The 25525-nt window shown below is 40.3% G+C and overlaps 1 protein-coding gene across 2 annotated transcripts in view; it reads right to left on the bottom strand.

The window, feature by feature from the left end:
* Positions 1–1976: 1976 nt before the first annotated feature.
* The window catches only part of LOC310995816 (alpha-2-macroglobulin-like), a 31347-nt gene continuing 7798 nt past the window's right edge, over positions 1977–25525 (bottom strand). For both annotated transcript variants that reach the window (XM_083984956.1, XM_083984957.1), the window contains exons 6-36: positions 24553–24718; positions 24374–24458; positions 23541–23691; positions 23013–23130; positions 22811–22920; positions 22560–22727; positions 20839–21066; positions 16412–16475; positions 16155–16300; positions 15574–15723; positions 13109–13249; positions 12923–13013; positions 12687–12843; positions 10828–11053; positions 10261–10387; positions 10041–10162; positions 8268–8319; positions 7934–8017; positions 7669–7845; positions 7404–7479; positions 4529–4685; positions 4367–4441; positions 4021–4183; positions 3741–3928; positions 3409–3621; positions 3150–3274; positions 2851–2941; positions 2698–2766; positions 2509–2614; positions 2374–2415; positions 1977–2223 (exon numbers count right to left, since the gene is read on the bottom strand). In XM_083984956.1, the coding sequence (XP_083841082.1) occupies positions 2219–2223; positions 2374–2415; positions 2509–2614; positions 2698–2766; positions 2851–2941; positions 3150–3274; positions 3409–3621; positions 3741–3928; positions 4021–4183; positions 4367–4441; positions 4529–4685; positions 7404–7479; positions 7669–7845; positions 7934–8017; positions 8268–8319; positions 10041–10162; positions 10261–10387; positions 10828–11053; positions 12687–12843; positions 12923–13013; positions 13109–13249; positions 15574–15723; positions 16155–16300; positions 16412–16475; positions 20839–21066; positions 22560–22727; positions 22811–22920; positions 23013–23130; positions 23541–23691; positions 24374–24458; positions 24553–24718 (3873 nt within the window). In that variant the 3' untranslated portion in view covers positions 1977–2218. The remainder of the gene's footprint in view (positions 2224–2373; positions 2416–2508; positions 2615–2697; positions 2767–2850; positions 2942–3149; positions 3275–3408; positions 3622–3740; positions 3929–4020; positions 4184–4366; positions 4442–4528; positions 4686–7403; positions 7480–7668; positions 7846–7933; positions 8018–8267; positions 8320–10040; positions 10163–10260; positions 10388–10827; positions 11054–12686; positions 12844–12922; positions 13014–13108; positions 13250–15573; positions 15724–16154; positions 16301–16411; positions 16476–20838; positions 21067–22559; positions 22728–22810; positions 22921–23012; positions 23131–23540; positions 23692–24373; positions 24459–24552; positions 24719–25525) is intronic.

Genomic DNA, 25525 nt, shown 5'->3' on the forward strand with positions numbered 1-25525 from the left:
TTCAAAGAGAGAAAAACACTCTCCACTGACACTTATTGTCTCTGTCAGTCCATTCATCATCTGCTCCATCAAATGTCACAAAATACAGACAAATGATGCGTTCAAGTTCCTCTCAGTCTGAGGCCACGTCTTCAAATGTCTTGTTTTACCACAGAGACAAAAATATCTTTTTTTTTCTAAAGTTTTGAGGCTTAACACTGAAATGTTCTGCTTGAAAAATGTTGATTGAACAACTGCTCTACTCTAAAAAATTCTTCACAACAACATCGACCAACAGTGGAAAACAAATAATCAATAAAGACTCAGGAAAACCCTGATAACAACATGAGGTGGTCAGTAGATGATAGACAGCAACAGTCAGTATTGGTCATTGATAATCAGTATACTAACAGCTTGCTCTTATTCCAGCGCTTCTACCGACAACATCCACACAACGGACACGTTTCTGTCGGTCCAGACTTTACAGTTACAGCTCTGACTCAGCTACAGTAACATTATAATAACACAACAACAACACAATGAGAACCTGAAGGGCAGAGAACTCAGGTAACGACAGGTGTTAAACATTAAACTGTTCATCTTACCTTCACACGATAAAAATAAACTGCGACACAACTGTACAAAGTGAAACTAACTTCAGACAGGAAAACGGGAGGGGTTATCCCTGTAGACTGGTGTTTTTCATAGATACGGCGCCACCCTTCCGGTGGCCACTCGTGGTATTGCAAATCTCCCGCGTCCATTTTCTAATAATAAATTCATTTTTAAACCATGGACTTTTAATCTCATTTTTTAAGATGTTATAGTGAGTGCTAAAACAATGTGGTATTTACAGATGAACTACAGACTAGACAAGTTTATCCCAAACCTTCTGGTACTCCACAGAGTGTCACAAAGTCCATGAACTGTACAGTTAAAAAAGAAAAGAAAAGTAAATCTACATGAAATCCAATGTTTCTCCAATTGAGAGGCAAGAATTAAATATATTTACATTATATGTACATTTCGTAGTGTATAAGCATGTATGTTTTCATATAGGCTATATAGCAACATGTAGTGCAAAAGAAATTAGAATGTATGGATTTCAAAATAAAAGGTTTGTGCTAAATGGGGTGAGTAATGTTATAAAGATATAAACTATCAAAAAAATAAATAAACGTTTCCCTGTTGACAAACCAGTTGTGTAGCTTTGCATTTATTGTGACCCAGAAGGTGTAAAACAAAAGGAGGGAGGTCGGGGCTTCCTGTGTGAGTTATAAAACAGAGTTGGAGTACTGTATGGACACTTAACAAACTGTAAGAAGATTAATATTCAGAAATAACATTGAAACAACAATGAGAACACAATCTTGGAAAACACCTACCACCTGAACAATGTAACACCATAATACAATATACAGACTATTTATTAAAATGTGTTAGATATATAGATGAAGATTTTGCACCTAACATACACAACCCCATAGAAACAAAATAAAATGAACCCTCAGATTTAATTATAAAGGATGATGTAACAATTTGCCCTGAAGTATGTCAGTTAGGAGATAAAATGGACTGTGAACACTTGCATTCCTCTCTGTGAGGAGGATTATACTCATGAACTAGAAAATATGTTATAACAATACAGTGCAGGCCTGATTGTGAAACACTCTGTTATTGATTATTGTGTTACGTAATATAGCTCCATGTTATACTAGAGGAGGTGACGTTGTCTTGAATATCAGCACAATATCATGTAGTGGAAGGTAGGTAGGTGGAAGGTATAAGGCCAAGGTATTTATAGTTCCCGAGACAAAAGGCATCAGGGGATGAAGTCAGTGTAATTCCTCCTTTTCTTTCTTCTTTTTGCATGTATTTTACATTAAGATGTTGTTCTGGTATGTGTTTTTACACATACAAGGTTATTAATACAAGGTATAAAAACACAACAATTGAAACAAAGATGAAACAGAGGAAAAACACAGTGAAACACCAGACCAGTTCTTAGTGGGACATTCATGTCACATTACTTTATTATTGATTGTGCATTAGTTTGAGACACATTCAGACAGATTATAGATCATACAGAAGTTAAGTGGCTGTTGGTTTGTACACGTTTGTCTACACAAACAGACATGGAGTTTCACAAGGTACACAAAATGTATCTTTAAAATACAGTTGATTTTAAATATAGTGGTAACTATGATAACCCGAGGACAGATCACACTCCTCTCTCTCTTCAAGCTGCAAAAGAATAAAAACAATGTAATCCAATCCAACATGAGGACTCGGTCTATAATTTATTAATAATTGAAATCATTATTGTCCTTTTTCCGTCATAAATGAGTTTTGTAAAAAATATTGCAGTGTTCTTGCATCAATAAGAATCATTACCTGCAGGACAAGGGTAGATGTACTGTGTCTCAGCCTGGTCACCTGAGAGAAAGAAGAAAATGAACAGACATGGATTAAAAATGAAATATTAAACTTGCAGTGCTTAGTATTACAAGGTGAGAGTATGAGTTTTACTTGGCTGGTAGTAGTCGTAGATCTTGACCACAGCTGGCTTCAGGTTCTGCACTGGGAGCTCCTGTACGAGCTCTAAGCTGTGGTTGATGGCTGTGTCCTTTGGTAACTGTTGGAGGAAAAACAGACCACAGGATCAGTAACACATCTGGAGAGCGTCCTCCATTGATCCCCACTGTGAATCCCTCTCACCTCCCGGAGGTAGACCATAACGTGGTCCTGCTTTTGTTCAACACGGTCCACCAGCTGGGCACTTTGGAGCTGTGAGGAGACGACACTCAGCTTCATCAACACATGAAAACTCATCAGTTTCTATTGAGCTTGAAGTTTTGTCTAATATCTCACCCGTTTCAGAGACTCTGGGTCTGGGGCAAAACCAGAAAGCATCTTGATGTCCAGGATCACCATGTTGGTGGTGGTCTCCTCTCCACTGTATCTGCAACAGAACCATAAAAACCCTGTTCTTCATACAGTAGGTCTAATACACGCTCTATTTTAATCTTTGGGGCCTATAATCGCAGTTCGGATGTTTGAGCTAGACAGTAACTTTGCCCTCAGCACACTGTACTGTTTTGATTGTTAAAAATGTCACAAAAATATTCTTCTGCCATTGTTGTAACTGAATCTGGCCGTCGATTACTTACAGTGACTTAAACTTCAAAGTGAGTTTGGGTCTTTGTGATCTGCTGGTGCACACGGCCTCGGGTTTGACCTCAACACTTAAGGTTGTGACGTCAGTTGGAGTTGGGATGTTGTAGTGAAGAGAAATCTGGAAAACAGACACAAAAGATTTCCCTTCAAACCTTGATCATTTGACTTTTCTGTATCAGTCCAGTGCTTCCAACCTTTGGACAGTGTCATATGGAGGACGTACATCAACGTATATACATTGTGTTGACTGACCTGCATTGAAGCACATGCAGTGCCCTTCACCTCCAGGCTGTACTTTCCTGTCACGTCAGGCAGAGTCTTCTCCTGGTAGAGCAGCTTGTTGTTGCGGTTTACATCAAATGTCAGCTGACCACTGGGGGACTGGACCGTCACTGTGCTCGAACCCTCTGGACTGAAGACCAGAGTGGAGTACAGAGCCAGAGCCTGAAGAGCCACCACTGTGTCCTACAACAAGGTGAGAGGTAAGAGGTGGTACCAGGTGATACAGCACAGATTCTGATCAGGACTACTGTTTCCATCATACTAGTCAAGAAAAGTCCAACTTGATGCTGTTTGGGCCGTACCTGTGTGGAGGAGAAGCCTCCATAATGGTTCTGCTGGCCCGTCAACCATCTGACGATGCCAGAGGCGTAGCCCAGGTCTTCAGTAGAGGGGGAGGCACTGAGTTTAGCCAGCATAACGTAGGAGCTGATCTCCACCGACAGAGAGGCTGATCTATCTGCTGCTGTCTGAGACCAGTGGAGGAGACCCCCTAAGAACAGTCGTCCACAAACAAACTGGTATGAGATGAGCTGCATTCACAGGGAGTGAGGCCAGAATGATCTCCTGTAGGAGGACGCTCACCTTGTTTCACTGCCACTGTGTCCAAGTGCTGCAGAAGCTGACCACGGGTCTCCATGTCTCCTGCCAGGGTGAAGACGTACGCCAGCAGAGCTGTAGTGTAGGTGTTGCTGAGGTCACCGATGGACTCTTTGAGGCAGGACAGGCTCTTCCTCATCACATCTTCCTGTAATACAGATTATAAATGAAAATATGTTGTAATGCCAAAGTTATTTTATTCCAAAATAATACAAAACTCTCTTCTCTTCCTTTATCGGAAATTATGTCATGTATGTTACGGGAAGTCAAATACACATTTTTTGTGTTTGGCAATGAAAAGAAAGACATATTTTGGAATGAGTAAACTCACACTATCAGTGATTTTCATCTCCAAGAAGGCAGCGGTGATGTAAGCACTGAGCGTGATTTCATCTGACACACCTCCCTGTGAAAACAGTGGCAGCATTAACGAATTATAAACTCACAAATTTCAAAAGTGCAGATTTGTAATCAACCATCATTTTCAGCTCACCTTCATTCTGTTGTTGAAAAGTTTTCCAGTTGAAACGAAACAGCCGTTCGTTCTCTGATGAGATTTCAGCCAAACCGTAGACTGCTCAATATTTTTTGGGTCGATGACGACGAAAGACTGAGCTTTGGCAAAAGATCTCACCACAAAAGCCGTCAGCCTGGAGAAAAAACAAAACAAGGTTAGAAAACACCAAACAGGAAGCATTGGACCTATATAAGGGCTCTGGATAGGCTACGTCAGGGACTCCCAAACTGTGGTGCTCAAGCTGCCACCAGGGGATGCATGACATGAAAAGGGTAATGGCGGTGCAATGGTGTCATACTTTACTAAGAAATGTGTTTTTACAATGTAAATAGTAAAATTCTAGAAAATTTGTAAACTTTAATTAAAAACATGAGGAACTATTTAAGTCCGATCACTTTTCCGCTGTTTTGCTAAGCCTCCTCCCAGCCATGTGCATTTGTTTCCAACGAAGCCGGTGAGAAATCAATCCATAGAGCGGTAGATAACGTTATATATCATATACAGTGTTACGACGTGTATATTTATGTAGTTCAATCTGTCATAAACAAGAGATTACAGGTTACGGGGCGTGTTTTGTGGCGGTGCCACAGAGACGAGAGCTGGGACACCGGGTCGGAGGCTCTGATCTTACAAGGTTGGTTTTCAGCCAAGAGACGCTAGGTGGAAGGCAGAGAGCCTCCATTCTCCCTGGAACTAGTTACAAGTCATTGATTTAACCAGCACTAGGACTCTGGAGCTGTTTGATTTAAAGAAGATTTGTATCTTAACTATGCTACGTTTTTAACCTCAATTAATCATTTTACTTTGACTTCCTGTCAGTGTAGCCGATGTTAATCTGGCCCTCTGTGTTGTGTTTCGGTACGGACTGCCCCAGGTGGGGTTCGAACCCTGGCGACGATGCAAACCATTGTGCCAAGAGGTCAATGACCACTTGGCAGTCAGGTTTGCATGTCTTTTATGGGTGAATGAGTGCACCCGGACCCTCCGTTACACACGCAAAGATGCAAAGATGCAAACTGGTTAAAAAAAAAGTTGTTCTTTGTGTGGTGGCGTATTTGTTGCAATTTGATCTGATTGATATTTTCAAGAACTGTGCTATGATCAGTAGCCTGTAGCCTGGTTAATTTTATGAAACTTGATGCCTAAATGCAGCTATAGAGAGACTATGCCTTTTTTTTATGTGTCGGGCATTAGGGGTGCATCAGCTTAGTTGGGAAGAAGAAGGAGGTGCACCACCTAAAAAGTTTGAGATAATTACATGATTATACTGTTACAGTTTTTCTCAGTCGCTTTGGTGCTATTTTCAGATCAGAATGAAAGTTCTTATAACTATTAGTTCAACCTCCACAACATGTAGTCATTTGTCCACATCATCGTAGCAGTTTCTTCTTCCTCTGAACAAATTGCAAATGCTTTTGGACATGTATCAGTTGCTCTCATACAATTCTCTGCTGTTTTATAACATTATCATTTGTTTATGTCCTGTCAGTCAAAATGAAATATACTTTTGAACGCTGAATAGTCTTTCCCTATAAAACTAATAGTCCTCATTTCATTGCTTGAGTCATTACATACAAAATTATTGAACTAGTTTTCAAAATCTGTCAAACTAATTTGAAATGTTGGGAGAAGCACTGTGAATTCAATTATTCAAACATTTACAGTAAGGAACAACAGGTAGTATGGTATTGGACAGTAATTCAGCACCAAACAATCTGCACTGCTGTCATTGTGTCAGGCATTACTGTAAGATACAGTGGGACAAGAACTTTTTTACATTTACATTTAGACTTACAGCTTCACTAGAGAACAGATGTACTGTATTGTAATGTATTACAGCAACCACAGTAAAGATTCCCATCTTTACAGTACTGTACTGTACTACAGCATTTTACAAGTAGGAAGCACTTTTACAGTATTGTACACTACAGTAATAATGGTTGATGCAGTACATGTACTGTACATTACTGTAATTTTACTCTGCATCACATAGGATTACAAGACAACCTCACAGAGGTGGAAGAGACTGAGCCCTTTTTACTCTGCTACAAGAACAAGACATTTGTGCAATGGTGATTACAAACAATGGCATAAGGTTGAAAGAGATACAATGTAAGGATGACATTACTGTATCTTTGGGAATATTGAATCTGTTTCAATCGCTACAATTGAGTGATGTAGATGAAAATGTGACTGGAACGTCTGGATGTGCAGGAATGATTTACAGTACTCTGTAGGTTCAGTTACTATATGTACTGCAACATTGTTTACGTAAAGTTGTACCCAAAGAGTGTTTCTTATGTTTGTTGTAGATGACTGCAGTGTATTTTTCCTTTGCACAATGCTGTGAACAAATCAGAATTGCAAAGAGCATATGCAGTAGAAATGTGAAACATACATATTCAGTATCTCCACTAAATACAGTAATGTGTAACTTTACTGTAGTTTTCACATGGCTGTACAAGTAGTGTATAGTGCTGTCTTGAGCATCTTCAGGTAGTATCATCACTTTTTGCATTGGAAAACACTTAGAGAATAAAGTGTCATAATGAAAACATGACAAAGCCATTTGACTATCTTGTTCATAATCGATGGTGTCAGGACTTCTCATTTTGACGACACTGACAGTTTCATTGACATGAGTACTTGCTTTTGAGGGATGGACAATCCATTTTTAGCAAGTGCCGCGCTTTTGCAGGTCATCCACTAGGTTTTGCAGTTTGCAATTATTGATCTGAGAAATGCACTAACTGTTGTGCAAATGTTAAGAGTGATGTGAGAAAAGCACCAAAGCGATTGAGAAAAACTGTAAATTATAACCATAATGATTGATGAGTAGTGATCTGCTCACCAGGTGTTTCCCATTCCTGATCCGAATGTGCTGTAAGCGCCATCACTGTGTTTGTAGTTCAGCTGTCTCTGGTAGCCTGTATATGACATTAGAAACACAATTTTAATAGGGAATAATGTGAACAGAATGACAGTTTGAGGCAACAATGGTGCACTAAAAGCCCTCTGCCTCCAGGACACCAATGATACTATATAGTCGCTCATTTAAATTAAATGGTGGCTCATTTCCCACACATGACAGAGCTTCTGCTGATGTTGACGCTCACCGCTGCTCAGGAAGTTGGTGGCCTTCTCCAGGATGGCTGGGGTCAGCTGCTGTGTGTTTTTCAGGTACTGGAGGATGTAGATGTTGGGAGCCAGGAGCGCCATGTTCTGCTCCCCACATCCATACGGCATCTGCAGCAGCCCATCCAGGTTCTTCAGGGCTCGGCCCAAGATGTCGCCTGTGTAAAAACACTGACTCACTCAAGACTGAACATGAAAACAAACCTGATTTTAAAAAGACAACCAGTGACGGTCAGAGTGGTTTACCCAGGACTGATAGTGAAGCACGAGCAGATCCAACAATCACATTCTCAGGGAGCTGTAAGTCTATTTCCTCCGTCAAAGCCTCTCCTGTGTATAGACGGAGAACAGGAGCTCAAACAGCACTCAAGACCAAAAGAAACACGTCATTTAGATTTAATAGTGGTAAATGGATCATGAGGATCAGTGCTATCAAAACCTGGTGTGTCAGTTCAACTATAACATCTTATTGATTAAATATATGAAAACAACCTCATTAGATTTTAGATGCACACTCTAATACAGTTCTCTAACTAACAGCATCTGTCTGTCATTGGTCCAAATGTCTAGCCAAACCCACCTTTAGGACAGAGCAGCCAGTTGTGAGTCTTTGTCTTCTCGGTTCCTTCAGCCTGAATGAGAAGGAGGAAGGGAACAGTGTGAGTTACCAAGTCCTCATCTTGGGTCAATGCCAATAATAATAATAATTATAGCTGCTGCGCAGCGATGGGTCGGGTCCGGGCTACTTTTGGGCAAATTTAGGCAATTCTGAGCAACAAACAGGAGTTTAGGAAGACAAGACAGTTGACCTTATAATGTTCAATTTGCATCAGTTGAGGATTGAAACCACAACCTCTGGAACCAAAGACCGTTGTCTATCGCACTGAGCTAATTGACAAGTGACAGAGCAACAGTGGCTTCACGACTAAACCATTCACTGTCGTGTAGGCAGATTTGAAACCACAGTAAAAAGAAAAATCAGTTTTTGAGGTAAAATAATGATATATATTTGTCAAACATCTACTATGAGTCTAAGATGTTAGGAGCCTTCGCACATGGTCCAGTCCAAGTTATTTGGATCATCATCATCATCATCATCATCACCCTTGCTAGGTCTCGAACCCACAGCCTCTGACACCAAGAACCAGCTCCTAAATCGCTGAGCTAATTGGCTGGTAGTGAGACCTGCTGTGTAGCTTCATTTATCCACTCAGGTGAGTCAATGCCCAGGCAGCTGTTGTCAAGGCAGATTTCAAAAAGTCAGAAATTCTATTATCTAAACAAAAATCTGTTAATACATAAATTGCATTTAGACAGCAAAACAGCTTGAGGACAACTGACATTTTGATCTGTCATTGGTCTCGAACTCACAATCTCTGACACCAAGAACCAGCTCTTAACTCGCTGAGCTAATTGGCTGGTAGTGAGACCTGCTGTGTAGCTTCATTTATCCACTCAGGTGAGTCAGTGCCCGGGCAGCTGTTGTGATGAAATGGTCAAAATTTCAGAAATTCAGTCATCTAAACAAAAATCTGATAATACATAAATTGCATCTTGACAGCATGGAAATGTTGGTGATTTGTTTTTAATGATAAGTGTTTTGCTTCATAAGAGAAAATATGATGTTTATAAATTCCACTCTCACATTGACTGCAGTTGTTCCCATGAGAGCAGAATTCAAAATGTTCTAGAAAATTCAGTTTTTGAGATAAAATTCTGATATTTGCCAGACTTCATCAAACATGACTCCAGAATATTGTCATTTTTTTTCAGGAAGATTGAAAATGTATTTATCAAGAATTTGATGGTATATGTTTACAGTACTGTTTACAGTCAAACGTTTTCATGCACTGTAGGCTCAATTTTTGCTTAATCAAAAATCCGAGAAACAAGTTTTGTGGAGGACGGTCTGGAGATGCTCTGCAGCAAGTTTGGTGTCAATTGAGCAAAAATTGTGGGAGGAGATACATTTTAAAAGTTTTACAGTTATTGAAAAAAACAGAGTGATGTACTTCATAATTTGTAATAAGTTTAAGTTGACAAAAGTTTCTGCAGTATTGAGGCAACATTGTGGTGAAGTTTCAAAACTGTAGCATCTACCGTTGGTTTGGTAGGAATTTTTAAAGTTTTTAAATTTAAACGCTTATTGTGCCCCCCCTAGGAGGGGGGGGCACATGTCCTTGGAGTTGAGTGAATCTGGCATGGGACTGAACCTTTGTGCAAAGTTTGGTGAGTTTTCACCCATGGGAAGTATGACTTCCTTGGAAGAAGAAAGAAGAAGAAGAAGAAGAATTCCTCGGAATACAATAGGTTCCCGGCAGCTTAGCTGCCCGGACCCTAATAAGGCACCAACCTTTACAATGAGAGATCGAGTGACCACATCGATACGACCTCTGTCCGGCACACTGACGACCTCATTGCCACATGAAATGTCGGAGGCCACAGCCTCAGCAGACACAGTCACATTCATAGCGCCTAAAAAAAGAGATCATAAAATCCAATAAGTTCTAAAAATAAAAAAAAATTCTAACTAGGATTTCATAGACAGACAGAGAAGTCAAGCAGCTCCTCACCCAGGGCTGAAGGGGCCATGGTCCAGCTGAAGGTCTTGCGCTCATTGGCACACAGACAGGATTTGTACTGGTCACCAGAAAGTGGAGTGAGGGTGTAATCTAAGGAGGGCTCTGGAGTCACAGTGACCTGGTGGTTGAGAGACACAACAATGTCCATAAAAAGTAGGGATTTACAAAGAGCATAAATGTAGCAATCAACCAAAACGCTTTAACGTTAATGAACTGCAGAGACACCACCATCACACTGTCGATTTAAAAAACAGAAGTTTGATGTATGGAGGGGTTGAATTCTACACCTATTGTCGATCATCTTTACTTTGTGCTGCTTATTCTTCAACTTAAAGGCACTCAGAGTTTCCCTAAGAAGGGAAATCATGTGACATTTACTGCACTACAATGAATGTAAAGACCCATGAACTGCATTTATGTTGGATTTTATCGACATAATTTCATCTATCCTCATCAAAAGATCAACATGCTAACACGATTGGGTCCAAACAAGGGATATTAACTTATGTTAACGTCACTGTGATGCTAGGGTTAGGGTTATGTGTGCACATTCATTACCATGATGCACTTGGAGAGGTAGTTGAAGACGGTGGCCTTCAGTTCAAAGTGCTCCCCCCTGATGATGGAGTAGGGCAGGGTGAGCTCCAGGAAGAAAGGCTGGAAGACGGTGATCTCTTTACGAGGAGCCAAGCCAAAACCCTGAGGGGACAAACAGAAAGCCTCCGTCTCCCAGGTGGTGATGGTGTCTGGGACGGTGATGGGAACGTCCTTTTTCCCAGTCTCTCTGGATGGACAGACACAGAAACACAGACATTTGTAATTAAAAAATTACAAATAAATTGCTTTGACAGACACTAGATCAGTCACAGAAAACAATGGACCTCCTCTTCAGCACTACTACAATTATTTTTAAATGTGGAGTCAGGTGCTCCCTCTTTCGGTTTTATTAACTTTCTTTCTTACTTCACCTTCTCTGTGGTTTCTGGGTGCACACGTCGCTGCAGTCTCATGCCTTTTTTTTTTTTACAGGCTTTAATGGGGCGTTTACCTGCTAATCCTGTGTTAATTAGGATCACCTGGCACACACTCTCAACTTACAAGGAGATGGCATTCGTTAATTTAAGTGAAAAATAATAAGGAGATCCGCACACCATAAAGCTCCCATTAGGATATTCATCAAGTGTAACGTTTCGAGCCGCTTTTTTCAGATCCAGCACCCAACTAAATGTTTTTTGGGATGTTTGTGTTCTCTCCACATTCATTAATTTGTGAAATTTCATAAGAACGAACGATTTCAGAAAGAATTCAAGAAAATACTGAATAAGATATTGGTAAATGAGGCCCAATGTGAGCAGATAAATGAGGTGTGTACACCTGGTGTATATCTGTGGGCTTGGGGTTTGTAATTTGAAGCATTTTTCCACGGTTTCATGGCTAACTCTGATATACTGTAAAAACTGATCAGTTGCAACTAGGGATGCACATGATTAACTGTTTAACCGTTAACCGATAACAAGAACTTTGACCGATTAATACTATCGGTTATTTATTTATTTTATTAGCTCCTTATGTCGTCAACTCATGGGGGCGTGTCGACACGTGCAAAGTTCACGTGCCTTCAGTCATATTTCGCAGCAAAAAGTTCCACAGGAGGACTGACAGTATGTGCAGCAGCCCCCATGAAGGAAGATCAGACAATAAATGTAACGTACACGGACATAGATGTGCATCACCTGTAACAACGACGCTGAAAAAAAAAAAAAAAGAGGACGTCGCTGCTCTCCAGCCTGTTCACCTGCAGGTCTCCTGCAGCTCCACAGAGGAGCTGTCAGAGGAGCTCTGCTGCTCCTTCAGCCTGGTGTTTGGCTGCACTTTGTATAAAAAATACAGTTCTACATTGGACGATCTAACCTCCAGAGCGCGATCAGCTGAGACAGAGCCCACTGATCAGCTGTCGCGGCGCACGTGTGTATTTAACTTTTTTTTTTTGGCCGTGCGCCGCAAGATTCTTAATCTTATCGGTTAACGGTTAATAATCGGTTAACGAGCGTCGGTTATCGGTCAGAAAAAAAATTCAAAATGTGCATCCCTAGTTGCAACCTTAAAACCAGTTGTGACTGTCGCATAAAAAACAATAATGTGTAAATGTGAAATTGTTCAATTAAAAAGGTGTTGGTTCAATACAAATATGATTAAATGGGTGAGGGACCCGTCCTCTGTTGCTCACCCTGAGGTTTCTACAATGTTTTCTCTGTTAAAAGGGTTTTCTTGTGTTGTGATATGTAAAGCCCTTTGAGACAAACTGTTTGTAAAATTGCCTTGCCTTGCCTTAAGTATTAAAAGGTTGTAGCAAATTATGTCCTTGCACACAATGACCTAATTCTCTCATTAAAAAACCCTTGGTAATTGAAACCCACCCCACTTCCACCAGGTCCCAGATCCAGGTCTCAGGGAAGAAAGTGCGGACGGTCTCTATTATTGGAGGATCAGGATAGGCTCCAGGACCAACACCTCCCACTCCAACAACATTCATCCTGGCTACTACAGGAACATCGTAATATCTGTTGCGCATACCTGGGAAGAAAACAGGAAGTATATTATTTTTAGACAGCATTGACACCATTAACCAGAAATTCAGAAAAAGATAAGTTACCATAGTTGCCTTGGTGGTATTCCCTTCCTCTGAACATGAGGCATGAAGGTATCCGGATGAACAAGTCTGTTGCCATCTTCATCCCTAAATTCTTGTTAATCCAACAACACATGACCAGGAAAGTTGAAGAATTTTACAGCGATAATACTGTGAGCACAACAAATAATAATCTTTATAGTTAAGTACCTCAAAAACTGTGTAAGCATCGTCTCTTTCGGAAGGATGAGGCATAATGTACCGTCGTTGTCTCACACGCAAGCATTGGACAGGATCCTGCACCTCGTGTGGAATATAAGATGATTTGGTGACAGGCAACAAGTTGAATATCTGTGAAGAAAAACAGGATTTAAAGTGTTTAAAGTGTTTCCCCTTCGTTGTCAATTAACATGACAATACTATGAGTTTGTTGCTGATTATGAGGCTCCTCTGCCTTCAAAGGTGGACAAAGTATAAAACACTGTTGGGTAACCCTTTAATTTACAGGCCGTTAAAGGCACCATATGTAAGAATGTGGCCAAAAACGGTTACTGCAGTCAAATTCAAAACACAGCGATCTCGTTTTTTCTCCCAGTCGTAGCAGCAGCTCAGTGGACCAGACCGGAGGCTGAAATGCCGCTGACGCTGCGTGACTGGGAGAGAGGGCTACTGTAGGTGGCGCGACATGCCAACACTTAAATTCAAAACATAAACATGATTTGCAGTCTGCAAAAAAAGAATTTTTAATGCGAATACTCTGGCTTTACTATTGTTGTTGGTGAGTTCATCATGTTATATGAACATTATTCCTGAGTCTCTGTGACATATTGGGAGGATTTTATGGCCAGTTGCTTTAGATTTCTTACATATTGTACCTTTAAAGCTCCAGTTGGTATAAGGTGACGAAAGTGAAAGTAAACTCCACGACTTGGTCGGAAATTTCAAGACAATACACCGTCAGGTTCCTTTATGAACCTCTGCCAAGCGCCCCACACACACACAGACACACAGATACACACAGATACACACAGGCACACACAGACAACACACTCTTCTTGTGTGTTTCTGCGTGTGTGGAGGGAGGGAGGGGGGTTGACAGAGGTGAAAAAAGGGAGCTGACGGTGTATTGTCTTGAAATTTCCAAATACGATTACAGGCTGTTGGTGGAGCCAGAGGAGTTGGATATTGTCCTAAATTACCCATTTAATGTCCGACTATCAGAATATAGTGACAGTTTCAGCAAATATGACTGGATAATTGTTACCAACTGAAGCTTTAATTACACGATAATGTAAAGAAACAGCCAAGAAATAACAATTAGTTGCGCCTAGAAATAACGGTCAATTTCATAATAATGTCAAGAAATATAGCCAAGAAATAACGATTGATTGCATAGAAATAGCCCAGAAATAACCGTCAATTGCAAGGACTTGAAAAAGCATAAAAAGCATGTGTATCTTTTGCCTTTATGAAAAACATGACATTACTATGAAATAGTGTTGTCACGATACCAACATTTTGGTACCGGTATCGGTACCAACATGTTTTTCGATACTTTTCGGTACTTTTCCACATAAAAAGAGAACACAAAAAATGTCATTATTGGCTTTATTTTAATAGAAAAATTTTGGACCATAAAACAGGAAATCAGTAAACAGTTACTGCTGCTGCAGGATTAACATTCCATCTATATTCATCTGAACTCTTCCTAAATTAAAAAATGTCTGTTTAAAAATGAACATCAACTTGTTTTCTTTGCATTATTTGAGGTCTGAAAACACTGCATCTTTTTTTGTTATTTTGACCAGTTGTAATTTTTGGGAGAAATTGTTATCAGTAGTTTATAGAATGAAACACAAATGTTCATGTTACTCAAACATACACCTATTGTTTCCCATATGTAGACCAAATTGATTCTGTTCCCCCCACCCCCATCAACGCAATATCGTTCCGTTAATTCATCTCTGCGTAGCGCTGCTTCGCCGTGCTCACTCACTCACAGAGAGAGAGAGAGAGAGACAGAGAGAGAGAGAGAGAGAGAGAGAGAGAGAGAGAGCATGCAGCCAGTGGTGATCCGCGGTAAAAACAAAACTTATTAACGAGGCTGTGGCGGCCGTCTCTCTATCGCGCGCGGCGCACACACACACAAACACAGGCACATGGACAGGTGGCGCTGTAACGGTAATGATAAAAAGCACCTTGCTTCGTTTGTGACTCGCTCTCTCGCTCCTCGCGGCTCAAATTACAATGCGGCGACTTCACGCGGCGACGTCACCGCTGCTGGCGGCGCAGAATGAAAGTACCGGTCCCATCTAAGCGCAGTATGGTACCGTTTTAAATGCGTTAGTACCCCGGTACCAATCTAGTACCGGTATACCGTGCAACCCTACTATGAAACTGACCGTTATTTCTAGGCTGTATCTTGACATTACTACGCAATGAATTGTTATTTCTTGGCCATTTCTTGACATTATCACGTAATTAACGGCCTGTAAATGAAAGGGTTACCAAATTTTGTACAAAGGGAAAGTGTCTATAATATGTAACAATATACAACTGGAGGAGGGAGGAAAGAGGAAACTGTAACATCTAGGTGACTGATAATGTTCATGGTTGTGGAGGACGTTTAAACTTAAGGATCTGAGCATCTTTTAATGGTCGACTGCAGCAGTTACCTTCTCTGCAGTCAGAGTCTTCCCCGGCTCCTTGATGAGGACGCTCTGGTCGACGGCGCTCACACCACAAAGAGAGTCAGGCTGGGTGGTCAGCTGCATGGTGGTCTCCTCTCCTGGGACGGCTGAGGACGGAGAAAACTCCAGAGCAATCTGAATAACACACAGCACATCACCTGGACTTTAGTGGTGTACAGTAAAATGGCTATAATCTCGTCCACGTCACACCTCCATGTGAAAGGTGCACAATGTCGTCTTCTTCGCCTTCTCCTTCTCCTTTTAATCCATTTGTTCTTTTATGGCTCTTAATTATTTATTGATTTTTGTATTCATTTTTTAAAATTATCATCATTTTTTATTCTTATTACGTGTCTTCTTTTTTGTGAACAACTGTTTTATATGCATTCCAAACAGTATTACGTGTCTTCTGACTTCTTTTCTTACTTAACCATTTTGTGCTCTATGTCTATATTGATCACTGTGCAGCACTTTGGTAAACTTTTATGTTTTGGAAATGTGCTATAAAAATAAAGTGGATTGGATTGGGTTCTTCTTCTTCTTCTTCTTCTTCTTCTTACACTGACCTTGTGACCAAAGCATTTCTCTGTGGAGAAGTCGGCGCTGTGGGCCATCACAGTCTCGCTGGGCAGGACGGCGTAAGCCAGAACCTGGACGTCTGGTGCTGAGTCTGGAGTCACAGTCAACTTAAAGGACATGTCGCCCTCATTCACTGAAATAACAAACCAACTGTTAGTTCCATTCACACACCTCCATGACCATGCATCAATAAAACAGCTGTTTGAATAACATCTGGTCGTGATTAAAGCCAGGCGTTACTCACCTGATTGATCTTGAACTTCGATCTGTTTGAATCCTTGCATGACGATGACTCCTCTGGACAAGACCTGGAGGATTTCAGAAAAAATTACACTAAGTGATGAAATGAAAATATGTGGAACAACAATGTGGTGATACAGGACGGAAATGATGATAATAATCATTTGCTAAATGTTTGGCCTGCAGTTTTATTGATAATCTATTATTTTATTGTTGAAATTAATTATTATTCTTCATTTAAGACTGACATTTAGAAGGTTGAATGGATGTTTGTTGCCTTTGTGTACTTGTTTGGTTTTAAAATTGACTTTAAAAAGAACTTTTTACATCTAAGATTCAGTGGGTAGGTGATTTAAAAATGTTGATGCTTCATAATATTAAATGTTTCTATTAGTGATTGGCAAGATTCATTTAGCTAATGTTGTTATAGCTAGGAGGCTAACTGCTCAGATTGCTGTCGAGCAATGTCATACTAACTAACGTTAGCTGTTTTTGTTGGCTCTTGTGTATACAAGGTAGTGTTGTAGTCAAGGACCAGGACCAAAGGGGGATGAGACCAAGTCCAAGACCGAGACCAAACCAATGCGAGACCAATTTCAAGACCATCACTGTATCCGGTACCAGTCCTCATAATAATCCTGTGGGTAACACTTTACAATAACCATTGTTTATAAATGGTAAATAGACCATTTATAAATGGTTAATAGACCATTTATAAATGGTAAACAGATCGTTTACTAATGTATAATCATCATTTATAAACAGCATGTAGACCAATTATAAATAGTAAATAGAAGATAAGTTATTAATGTTTAACCATAATTTATAATTGGCAAATAGGTAGTTTATTTATGTAAGTTAATAGTTAATTTACCATTAACAAGCAATTAATTATAATTATTATGATTAATAATGTTTATTAATTATTAATGGACTATTTATTAAATGTTTATATAAGGTTTAAATGTTGGTTGTAAAACATCTATAAAGATTAAAATGTGTATCAGTGGCACTTTGTAAATGGGTAATATTTGGTTTATAAACCATCTAGAAACATTACTTAGATGGTTATTGTAAAGTTGCAACATATGTTTGTAATACTTTGTAAACGATTAACAATTGGTTTATAAACCACCTATAAACATTACTTAGATGGTTATTGTAAAGTGGCGACTTATGTTCATAATTATTTAAATGATTAATACGTTGTTTGTACTGGAAATCATCAAGTGACATTTATTTGACTTCTTTTAATGGTGATCTATAACAGAGTGATTATTTTTTGCAAAAGAATAGGGTCTGATCATCGTATTGAACACATTTATGAACAGAGTCAATAACATGCAACACTGTACCACAGGCGAAAATGGTGGGATTACAACACAACAATGACAACGTAATTTTAAATTTGAGGAGTTTTGGAAAAGCGAAGCGTTTTCACACTACATTTATGAGCCTCCGCGCACCGAGAAATTCTTTGACCGGCGCAAGACAGACTCATGTTTTCATTCATCAAGAATTAAAGTCAGAGGTTCAAAGATGATCACATACCGTCGTAGTTCCGACCATAAACGGCGATTCAGCTGCGTTATTCTCATGACTCGTTGCGAAACCGAAAGTAAGGAAACGCTGGTCGGCTAATAACAAAATAACGATAAAGACAAAACTATATATTTATCGAAAATGGGCCCATTAACAAGTGTGGGTAGCGTAGATTCATACACATTAACGTGAGACTTTTTTTATAACCAAATAGAAACTCCTCATTGTCCCTTTAAAGGGATAGTTCACCCAAAATTCAAATTTCACTAATTATCTACTTCCCCTCATGTGGACTAAGGGCTGGGAGAAGTTTCAGAGTCCTCTGTGCCTTCTCTGAGTAACAGCGGGGCTCCATGCAACACTGCATGTCCATATGACGGTTGAGAACGGAGCTAATTTTTCTTCGTCCAAAAAGACACATCAAAAAACATCCAAATACCTCCACACAGCTCGTCTGTAATGTCCCTCTTGTTCTTCTTCCCTTCCGATTTGCACAGACCCAGGCAGAGCACTGAACTGAGACACTGGGAGCTTCCGCTACAAACAAGCTTAAAATATAGACTTATTTAATTTTTTTCGGAACAATTTCTCATGTTGGGGCTTCAATACAAGAGGGACATTACAGACGAGCAGTATGGAGGTATTTGGATGTTTTTTGGTATGTCTTTTTGGACGAAGAAAAGTGAGCCCTGTTCGCTACTGTCATATGGACATGCAGTGCTGCACGGAGCCCCGCTGTAACTCCGAGAAGGCACAGAGGACTCTGAAACTTCTCCCAGCCCTTAGTCCACATGAGGGGGAGTAGATAAAGAGTGAAATTTGAATTTTGGGTGAACTATCCCTTTAATTTAAAGTGCAGTGTGCCTGAATATTGTATCATCAATTCAAATGTAATCATCAAATTTAAAATTACGTTGTCATTGTTGTGTTGTAATCCCACCATTTTCGCCTGTCGTACAGTGTTGCATGTTATTGACTCTGTTCATAAATGTGTTCAATACGATGATCAGACCCTATTCTTTTGCAAAAAATAATCACTCTGTTATAGATCACCATTAAAAGAAGTCAAATAAATGTCACTTGATGATTTCCAGTACAAACAACGTATTAATCATTTAAATAATTATGAACATAAGTCGCCACTTTACAATAACATCTACGTAATGTTTATAGGTGGTTTATAAACCAATTGTTAATCGTTTACAAAGTATTACAAACATATGTTGCAACTTTACAATAACCATCTAAGTAATGTTTCTAGATGGTTTATAAACCAAATATTAACCATTAACAAAGTGCCACTGATACACATTTTAATCTTTATAGATGTTTTACAACCAACATTTAAACCTTATATAAACATTTAATAAATAGTCCATTAATAATTAATAAACATTGTTAATCATAATTTAATTGCTTGTTAATGGTAAATTAACTATTAACTTACATAAATAAACTACCTATTTGCCAATTATAAATTATGGTTAAACATTTATAACTTATCTATTTACCATTTATAATTGGTCTACATGCTGTTTATAAATGATGATTATACATTAGTAAACGATCTGTTTACCATTTATAAATGGTCTATTAAGTGTTACCCACAGAACCTGCTGAAGTCTCCTTCCTAGGGGTGTAACGATACACAAAAGTCACGGTTCGGTACGTACCTCGGTTTTGAGGTCTCGGTTCGGTTCATTTTCGGTACAGTAAGAGAACCAAATGCAAAACATAAATTTGCTTGTTGTTTATTAGGAATTTTTCTAAACCAAATTTACATGTTTTAGTCAAATGTAATTATTTTACTCATCTACTAATGTTATGTTGTAGGTACATTGTCCCTGGTACAAATAAACGTATAAACGTATTAAACTTAACTTATAAACTTACTAAACCATTATACAAAATATGAAAAATAAAATAGCCTACTGTTGTAAAGTGCTGCCTTATAAGTTCAATAAATTATTCTCAAATTAACAAAACATATAAAATAAGCCTTACAATGAATAAAATATTCACAAATAAACAAAACATATAAAATATGATTTAAAAAAAACTTCTCACACAACTTTTTTTTTTTTTTTTTTACATGTAAAGTGCAGCACTAACAGTTCAAGCCAGCAATGTGGGCAAATGCCACAATGGCTGCCTGACGATGCAACCATTCGGCCGCAAATAAATAAATAAATGACGCGGATCATCACGATCGGCACAGTGCGTAGTGTCAACACAGCAGCGACGTGCGCCTGCTCTTGGCGCATCTGCAGCAGATCCACATGTGCTGGAGCCCGTGCGCGACACAGAGAGAGAGACAGACAGACGGAGGGACGGACGGACAGACGGGCAGGCAGACAGACAGGCAGACAGACAGACAGAGAGGAGATAGGAGCCCCAGCCCCCACCTCCACTCCTCCTACAAGCAGGAAGGGTCTTCAAACCTCTGTTTTCTCGCTAGCGGTAGCATTAGTGATAACCACAACGTAAACGGGCTGCACGTGTAGCTGCAGGCGGACTGTAAACACACACAACTTCTGTACCGAAACGCACTCGTTCTCAGCGCTGTGCCGAACCGAACGCCCCGTACCGAATCGGTTCAATACAAATACATGTACCGTTACACCCCTACTCCTTCCACTGTTGTCATCATGGTGACACCAAGTTGTTCAGATGGTTACACAAGCAGATACTTTAGTACAACTATTTGAATTATCTGTAACTTATTGAATTACATCACGTGAACCAAAGTGAGACAGTGACAGAGACGTTGTGGTTAAAAAGACAAGACAAAACCAAGACCTTGAAGATGTGTTCTAAAGACCGGACTACAACACTAACAAGGTAATTTAATACTTGGTGTGTGTTTGTGTGTGTGTGATAGTCACTCACCAGATACATCACGTGCATTGAGCCCTGTTTCTCTCCCACTACTGTGTAATGGATGAAGATTTCCTCTTCCTTGTCGCAGGGAAGTGGATCATCCCTCTTCTTCACCTCCAGGTAGCTGGCTGATTTAGTATCGACAGTGGACTCCTGGGCCATGGACACCGTCAGATGTCCAGGCTCAATGAAGGGAGTCCTGTAACCGACGTAGCTCAAGGTCGGTTCACTGTGAACCTTGGGTGCAGAAAGGAAAACATTATAAATGAATCTCACGCTGGTTGAGATGGAGAAAAAAACTGGTCCTAGCTACGATAGTTGAACCTTGGTCGCTTGCAGCCTAAAAAGTATGTGAACCTTTTGGAATCTCCTAGTTTTCTGCATTAATTGCTTTGCTTTCCATTACAGGCCTGAAGTTTGCCAGAGAAAAGGAAAGAAAAGGAAAATGTTTTGTGGAGTGATGAAACTAAGATTACATTTTTCTTAGGCATCCGACCTACAGGATAATGTCCAGGTTGGCCGTCCACCAGCTGAAACTCAGTAGAAGTTGGGTAAATATCGAAGTAAATCTAGAACAGAGTGGCTTCAAAAGAAAAAAAGAGAATCCACCTTTTGGAGTAGCCCAGTCAGAGCCCAAACCTGAAGCCAATAGACCTACAGATTAGTCTGGGGTGTTTAGTGACTGTTTTGGTGAGCAACCAGAACCAGGAAGAGAGAGATAGGCCTTTCCCGTCAAAATAAAAGCACCAGGCTAATAAAAATGCCATGAAACTTTTTAATTTAAAGAATATAATTTAGCTATTAAGTTAACCTTTTTCTTTTGTTGTATTGTCTATTTTCTAGGTTTTATTTTGGTGAACACTTTTACTTTTTTGAATTTGGGGAATTCCAGATCCGCTCTCCAGACAGGACCAGAATCCAGACAAAATTCAGAGTGAATGTATAGACCAGAGCAGCTTTTTTATGCAAATGAGAATGACTGATGCATCCTGGGTAATTTAGGGGCAGCGCCCGGCATTTTTACATTGCACACAGTGGCTTTTCGTGTTTTGATGGAGCTTAGACTAACTAACAATCAATCTGAATGTTTTATTTTTTGTTTCTTTTGTAGCACTATGTCTCATAATTATTTTGACACCCTCTTTGAAACCGACCGTTCACGCTATGTTGAAAAATCACAATGAATGAATCTAGCGGTATGCTCATTTAGCCTCCCACAATGATCAATGACCCCACAAAGTGGCCAGAAATGTCTGACCCAGACATCTACACGTATTTGGTCGAGTCACCAGGTAGGTTTTGGCTAAGTGTTGTCTGTAAATAGCCTGTTAACAGCCAACTTTTTTGTTAGTTAGTTTGTCAAGCCAGTTAGGCTGAACTTTTCAATGGAGGGATGCCTGGCGCTGCCCCTAAATTACCCAGAATGCATCAGTCATTCTCATTTGCATAAAAATGCCGCTCTGGTCTATACCAGGCTCTCTGGCTATGCAAGGCTAATACAGATGCTATTGAATGACCTCAAGAGAGCCATTTACATCAGACATCCAATGAACATGGCTGAGCTGAGTTCTGTAAGGACGAATGGTCCAAAATTCGAGTGTTGTGCAGTTCTAATCGAGGAAATGTGTGGTTGAGGTTGTTTCTGCCAAAGAAGGTTCAACCATTTATTAAATCAAAGGGTTCACATACTTTTTCTTGCCACTGTATTTAGGAACCCAGTGGGAACTTACTTTGAGCTGGGCGTCCCCTTGGAAGCCTTTTGTGCTGACTGAGAAACTGGCGACGCCGTTTCCGTCAGTGGTGAGATTTTGCAAGAGACGGTTAGACCACCGTTCTCCCTCAAACAAGTAGAGCTTCATGTTGGCGATGGGTGTGTCATCATGGCGAACTGCTTTGACCTGTTGGACGCACAAGAAGTGGTGTCACTGAGCAGACTCGTGTCTTCTGTAGAGAGACGCTGAGCAGGACGACAAACACTCACTTTTCCCTCCATGTCCACTCCCTTGTGATAAATCTTGGGTGTGTCAATGAAGGACAGCTTTCCAATAGCATACGTAATCTGGATCCTCTTCTCCTGCAGGCGTGAAACACCTACACAAGAAGTCTCCGTGTTAAAAACGCTGTGTTGTGATACATGATGTTGTACTTTTCTAATACAAAAACTATGATACAGTAAGACTTGCCTGTCCCTTCCTCTTCCATCGTGGCCTTGAGGCGCAGGTGGTCTCGCACCGCTTTTTGGTCGATCTTCGTGAAAGTTGACATCGGGACGGTAAAAGTGGCACAGCCTTTCTTGTCCGTCTAAGAATTACAATAAAATTAGATTAGATTAAAACAAAACAGATTCATTTAGCAAAATCCAATGGTTGGCCTCTGTGTTGAAATGATCACGCATCCGTGTTTATGGAATGGGGAGAAAAATGAAATATGGCAGGAATGAATTATGTAAAAATAATGACATAATCCCTTGGTGGTTATACAATAATATATTATTATATCTCAAAACTACGGTCATTATTGTGGAATAAAATTGAAGTTTCATTAAGTTTATTCCTTTAACTAAGCAAACTGAAGACCGAGAAGAGGGTTAATCCAGTAAGCTTGAGTTTAATTACTATTTTCATAGTTTAATGCTCCTCCTGACAAGACACAACAATATCCAGTCTCTTTTCTGGTGTCTGTGTCACCTCTACATGAACCTTGTTTCTCACCTTCTTTGTCTCCTTGAAGCATGGCGCTGTCACATCAGGGACTCCCTCCGGATTCTCAGGCGTGGCGATCATCAACGTCTCAGTGTAGCGATTAAGAGGTCGGCACATCTCAACTTTAACTGGACCTGGCACAGGCTGCCCATACGTGTACCTAATGTGACGGGAATTAATAAAAGATGTGGAGTCACGTGGCAAATGGGATGTGTTTTTATTTAAAGGGATAGTTCAACATTTTGGCTAATTGGCCCATTGCCATAATCGCTATAGTCATAGCAGTAGGTTCGTTACCTTTAATTGTCGGTGCAAGCTATTTTTAGAACGGCGGGGCAGAGCCGCGAGCTGCTCAGAGCTACACTACAGAGGCTAATGGGATTTCTTGGTTTCCCTCATCAAACTCATCAAATACACAATCCACAAGTTGTGACCTGCACATTCACCAAGCTATGCAAAACCGATGATGCGCGTTGCCTTCAGGGACAGTTTTTCATCAAGCAGTCTCTGTATTTACCTCTAAAATGGCTCTGTTTCGTAACGTTCCATAATGATCTCATAGCGTGGTGAATGTGCAGGTCACAACTTGTCCACCAGAGCGTTTTGGAGTTGTTGGATTGTGTATTTTATGAGTTTGATGAGGGAAACCAAGAAATCCCATTAGCCTCCGTAGCGTAGCTCTGAGCAGCTCGCGGCTCTGCTCCGCCGCTCTAAAAATAGCTTGCACCGACAAATATAGGTAACGAACCTACTGCTATGACTATAGGGATTATGGCAATGGGCCAATTTGCCAAAATGTTGAACTATCCCTTTAAAGAGTGCGCTTAAGAGCTCGTACTTACTTGGCACATACTTCAACCTGGACTTGTTCTCGCTCGACGCTTACTTCATCGGGTGTTTCCAGTTTCACGTCAAATTTAGGCAGAACTAAAAGACAAAATGTGGTTGTTAACATTCGTGCTTTGCGACAAAGCAGAGAGCAAAATGCAGCGTGGTGAAAACAGAGATAAAGATGATGTACCATATTTCTCCACCTTGAAGCTGTGATGAACTTTGTCTTCACCGAAGGACACGATGATCTGGTAGAATCCCTCACGGGCCTTGGAGTTCAAGGAGTAAGACAGCTGCAGGATTTTACTCTCTGCTGTTTCATTCTGCCACTGTCCAATCAGGTTTGAGTTAACATCCTGTTGAATTATATAAAAGCAGAGGAACAAGAGTTGATGATGACACAAAGAGTAAAGTCATGTGTGTAGTATTTGTAGGAGCATATCTCTTGAAAACAAAACAAGATCATAAAAAACACCATTAAAGAATTTTTTGTTTGTTTAGGGTTTTTTTTTTTTTGTATACTGTTACGGCCGGAAGGGGTTCGGCCTTGTGTGTGTCTGTGTCTTTCTCTCCCCCTCCTTGTTCCCCCACAGCTCCACCCAGGTCCCAATCAGCGAAACGAGGCTCACCTGGTCCACTGAGCTAAATACCCTGCAGCTGACACTGGAAGAGGGGGCAGTGCTGGGGACTGCTAGGCTTGCCTGCCTCCCATCATGGCTTTTGTTTGTGTTAGCTTATGTTTATCTTGTTTGTACCTTTATGTTGTGGATTAAATCCTCTTTTAGTTAAGTTAGCGTCTTTGTGTTTGTGTTTGGGTCATTGCTTGGGTCCATTGTTATGCCCCTCCGGGGCCAACGAAGTTCTGGGGCGTAACAATTGGAGGCTCGTCCGGGATACGAACAACCATGAGGTGAAGTAAAGGTTTGTAGCTGTAGTAGTCTTCTTTTCAAGATGGTTTGTGATTTAACTGCCTGCCTGTGTTTGCTTGAGAGCTCCCTGTAAGGTAGTCGTCGGGCAGAGTGAGACTCTTGCCACTTTGTTATTTTGCCGTTCTTGTTTTTGGTGGTGAAACCTGGGTGTGGGTACGTTTTCTGTGTGGCAGTGGACCTTGCCTGGGTCCATTGTTCACTCGCAGAGTTCAACGTTTAAAGAAGCCTCCCGGG

Source organism: Trachurus trachurus (genome assembly GCF_905171665.1).
Source record: "Trachurus trachurus genome assembly, chromosome: 13".
Classification (NCBI taxonomy): domain Eukaryota; kingdom Metazoa; phylum Chordata; class Actinopteri; order Carangiformes; family Carangidae; genus Trachurus; species Trachurus trachurus.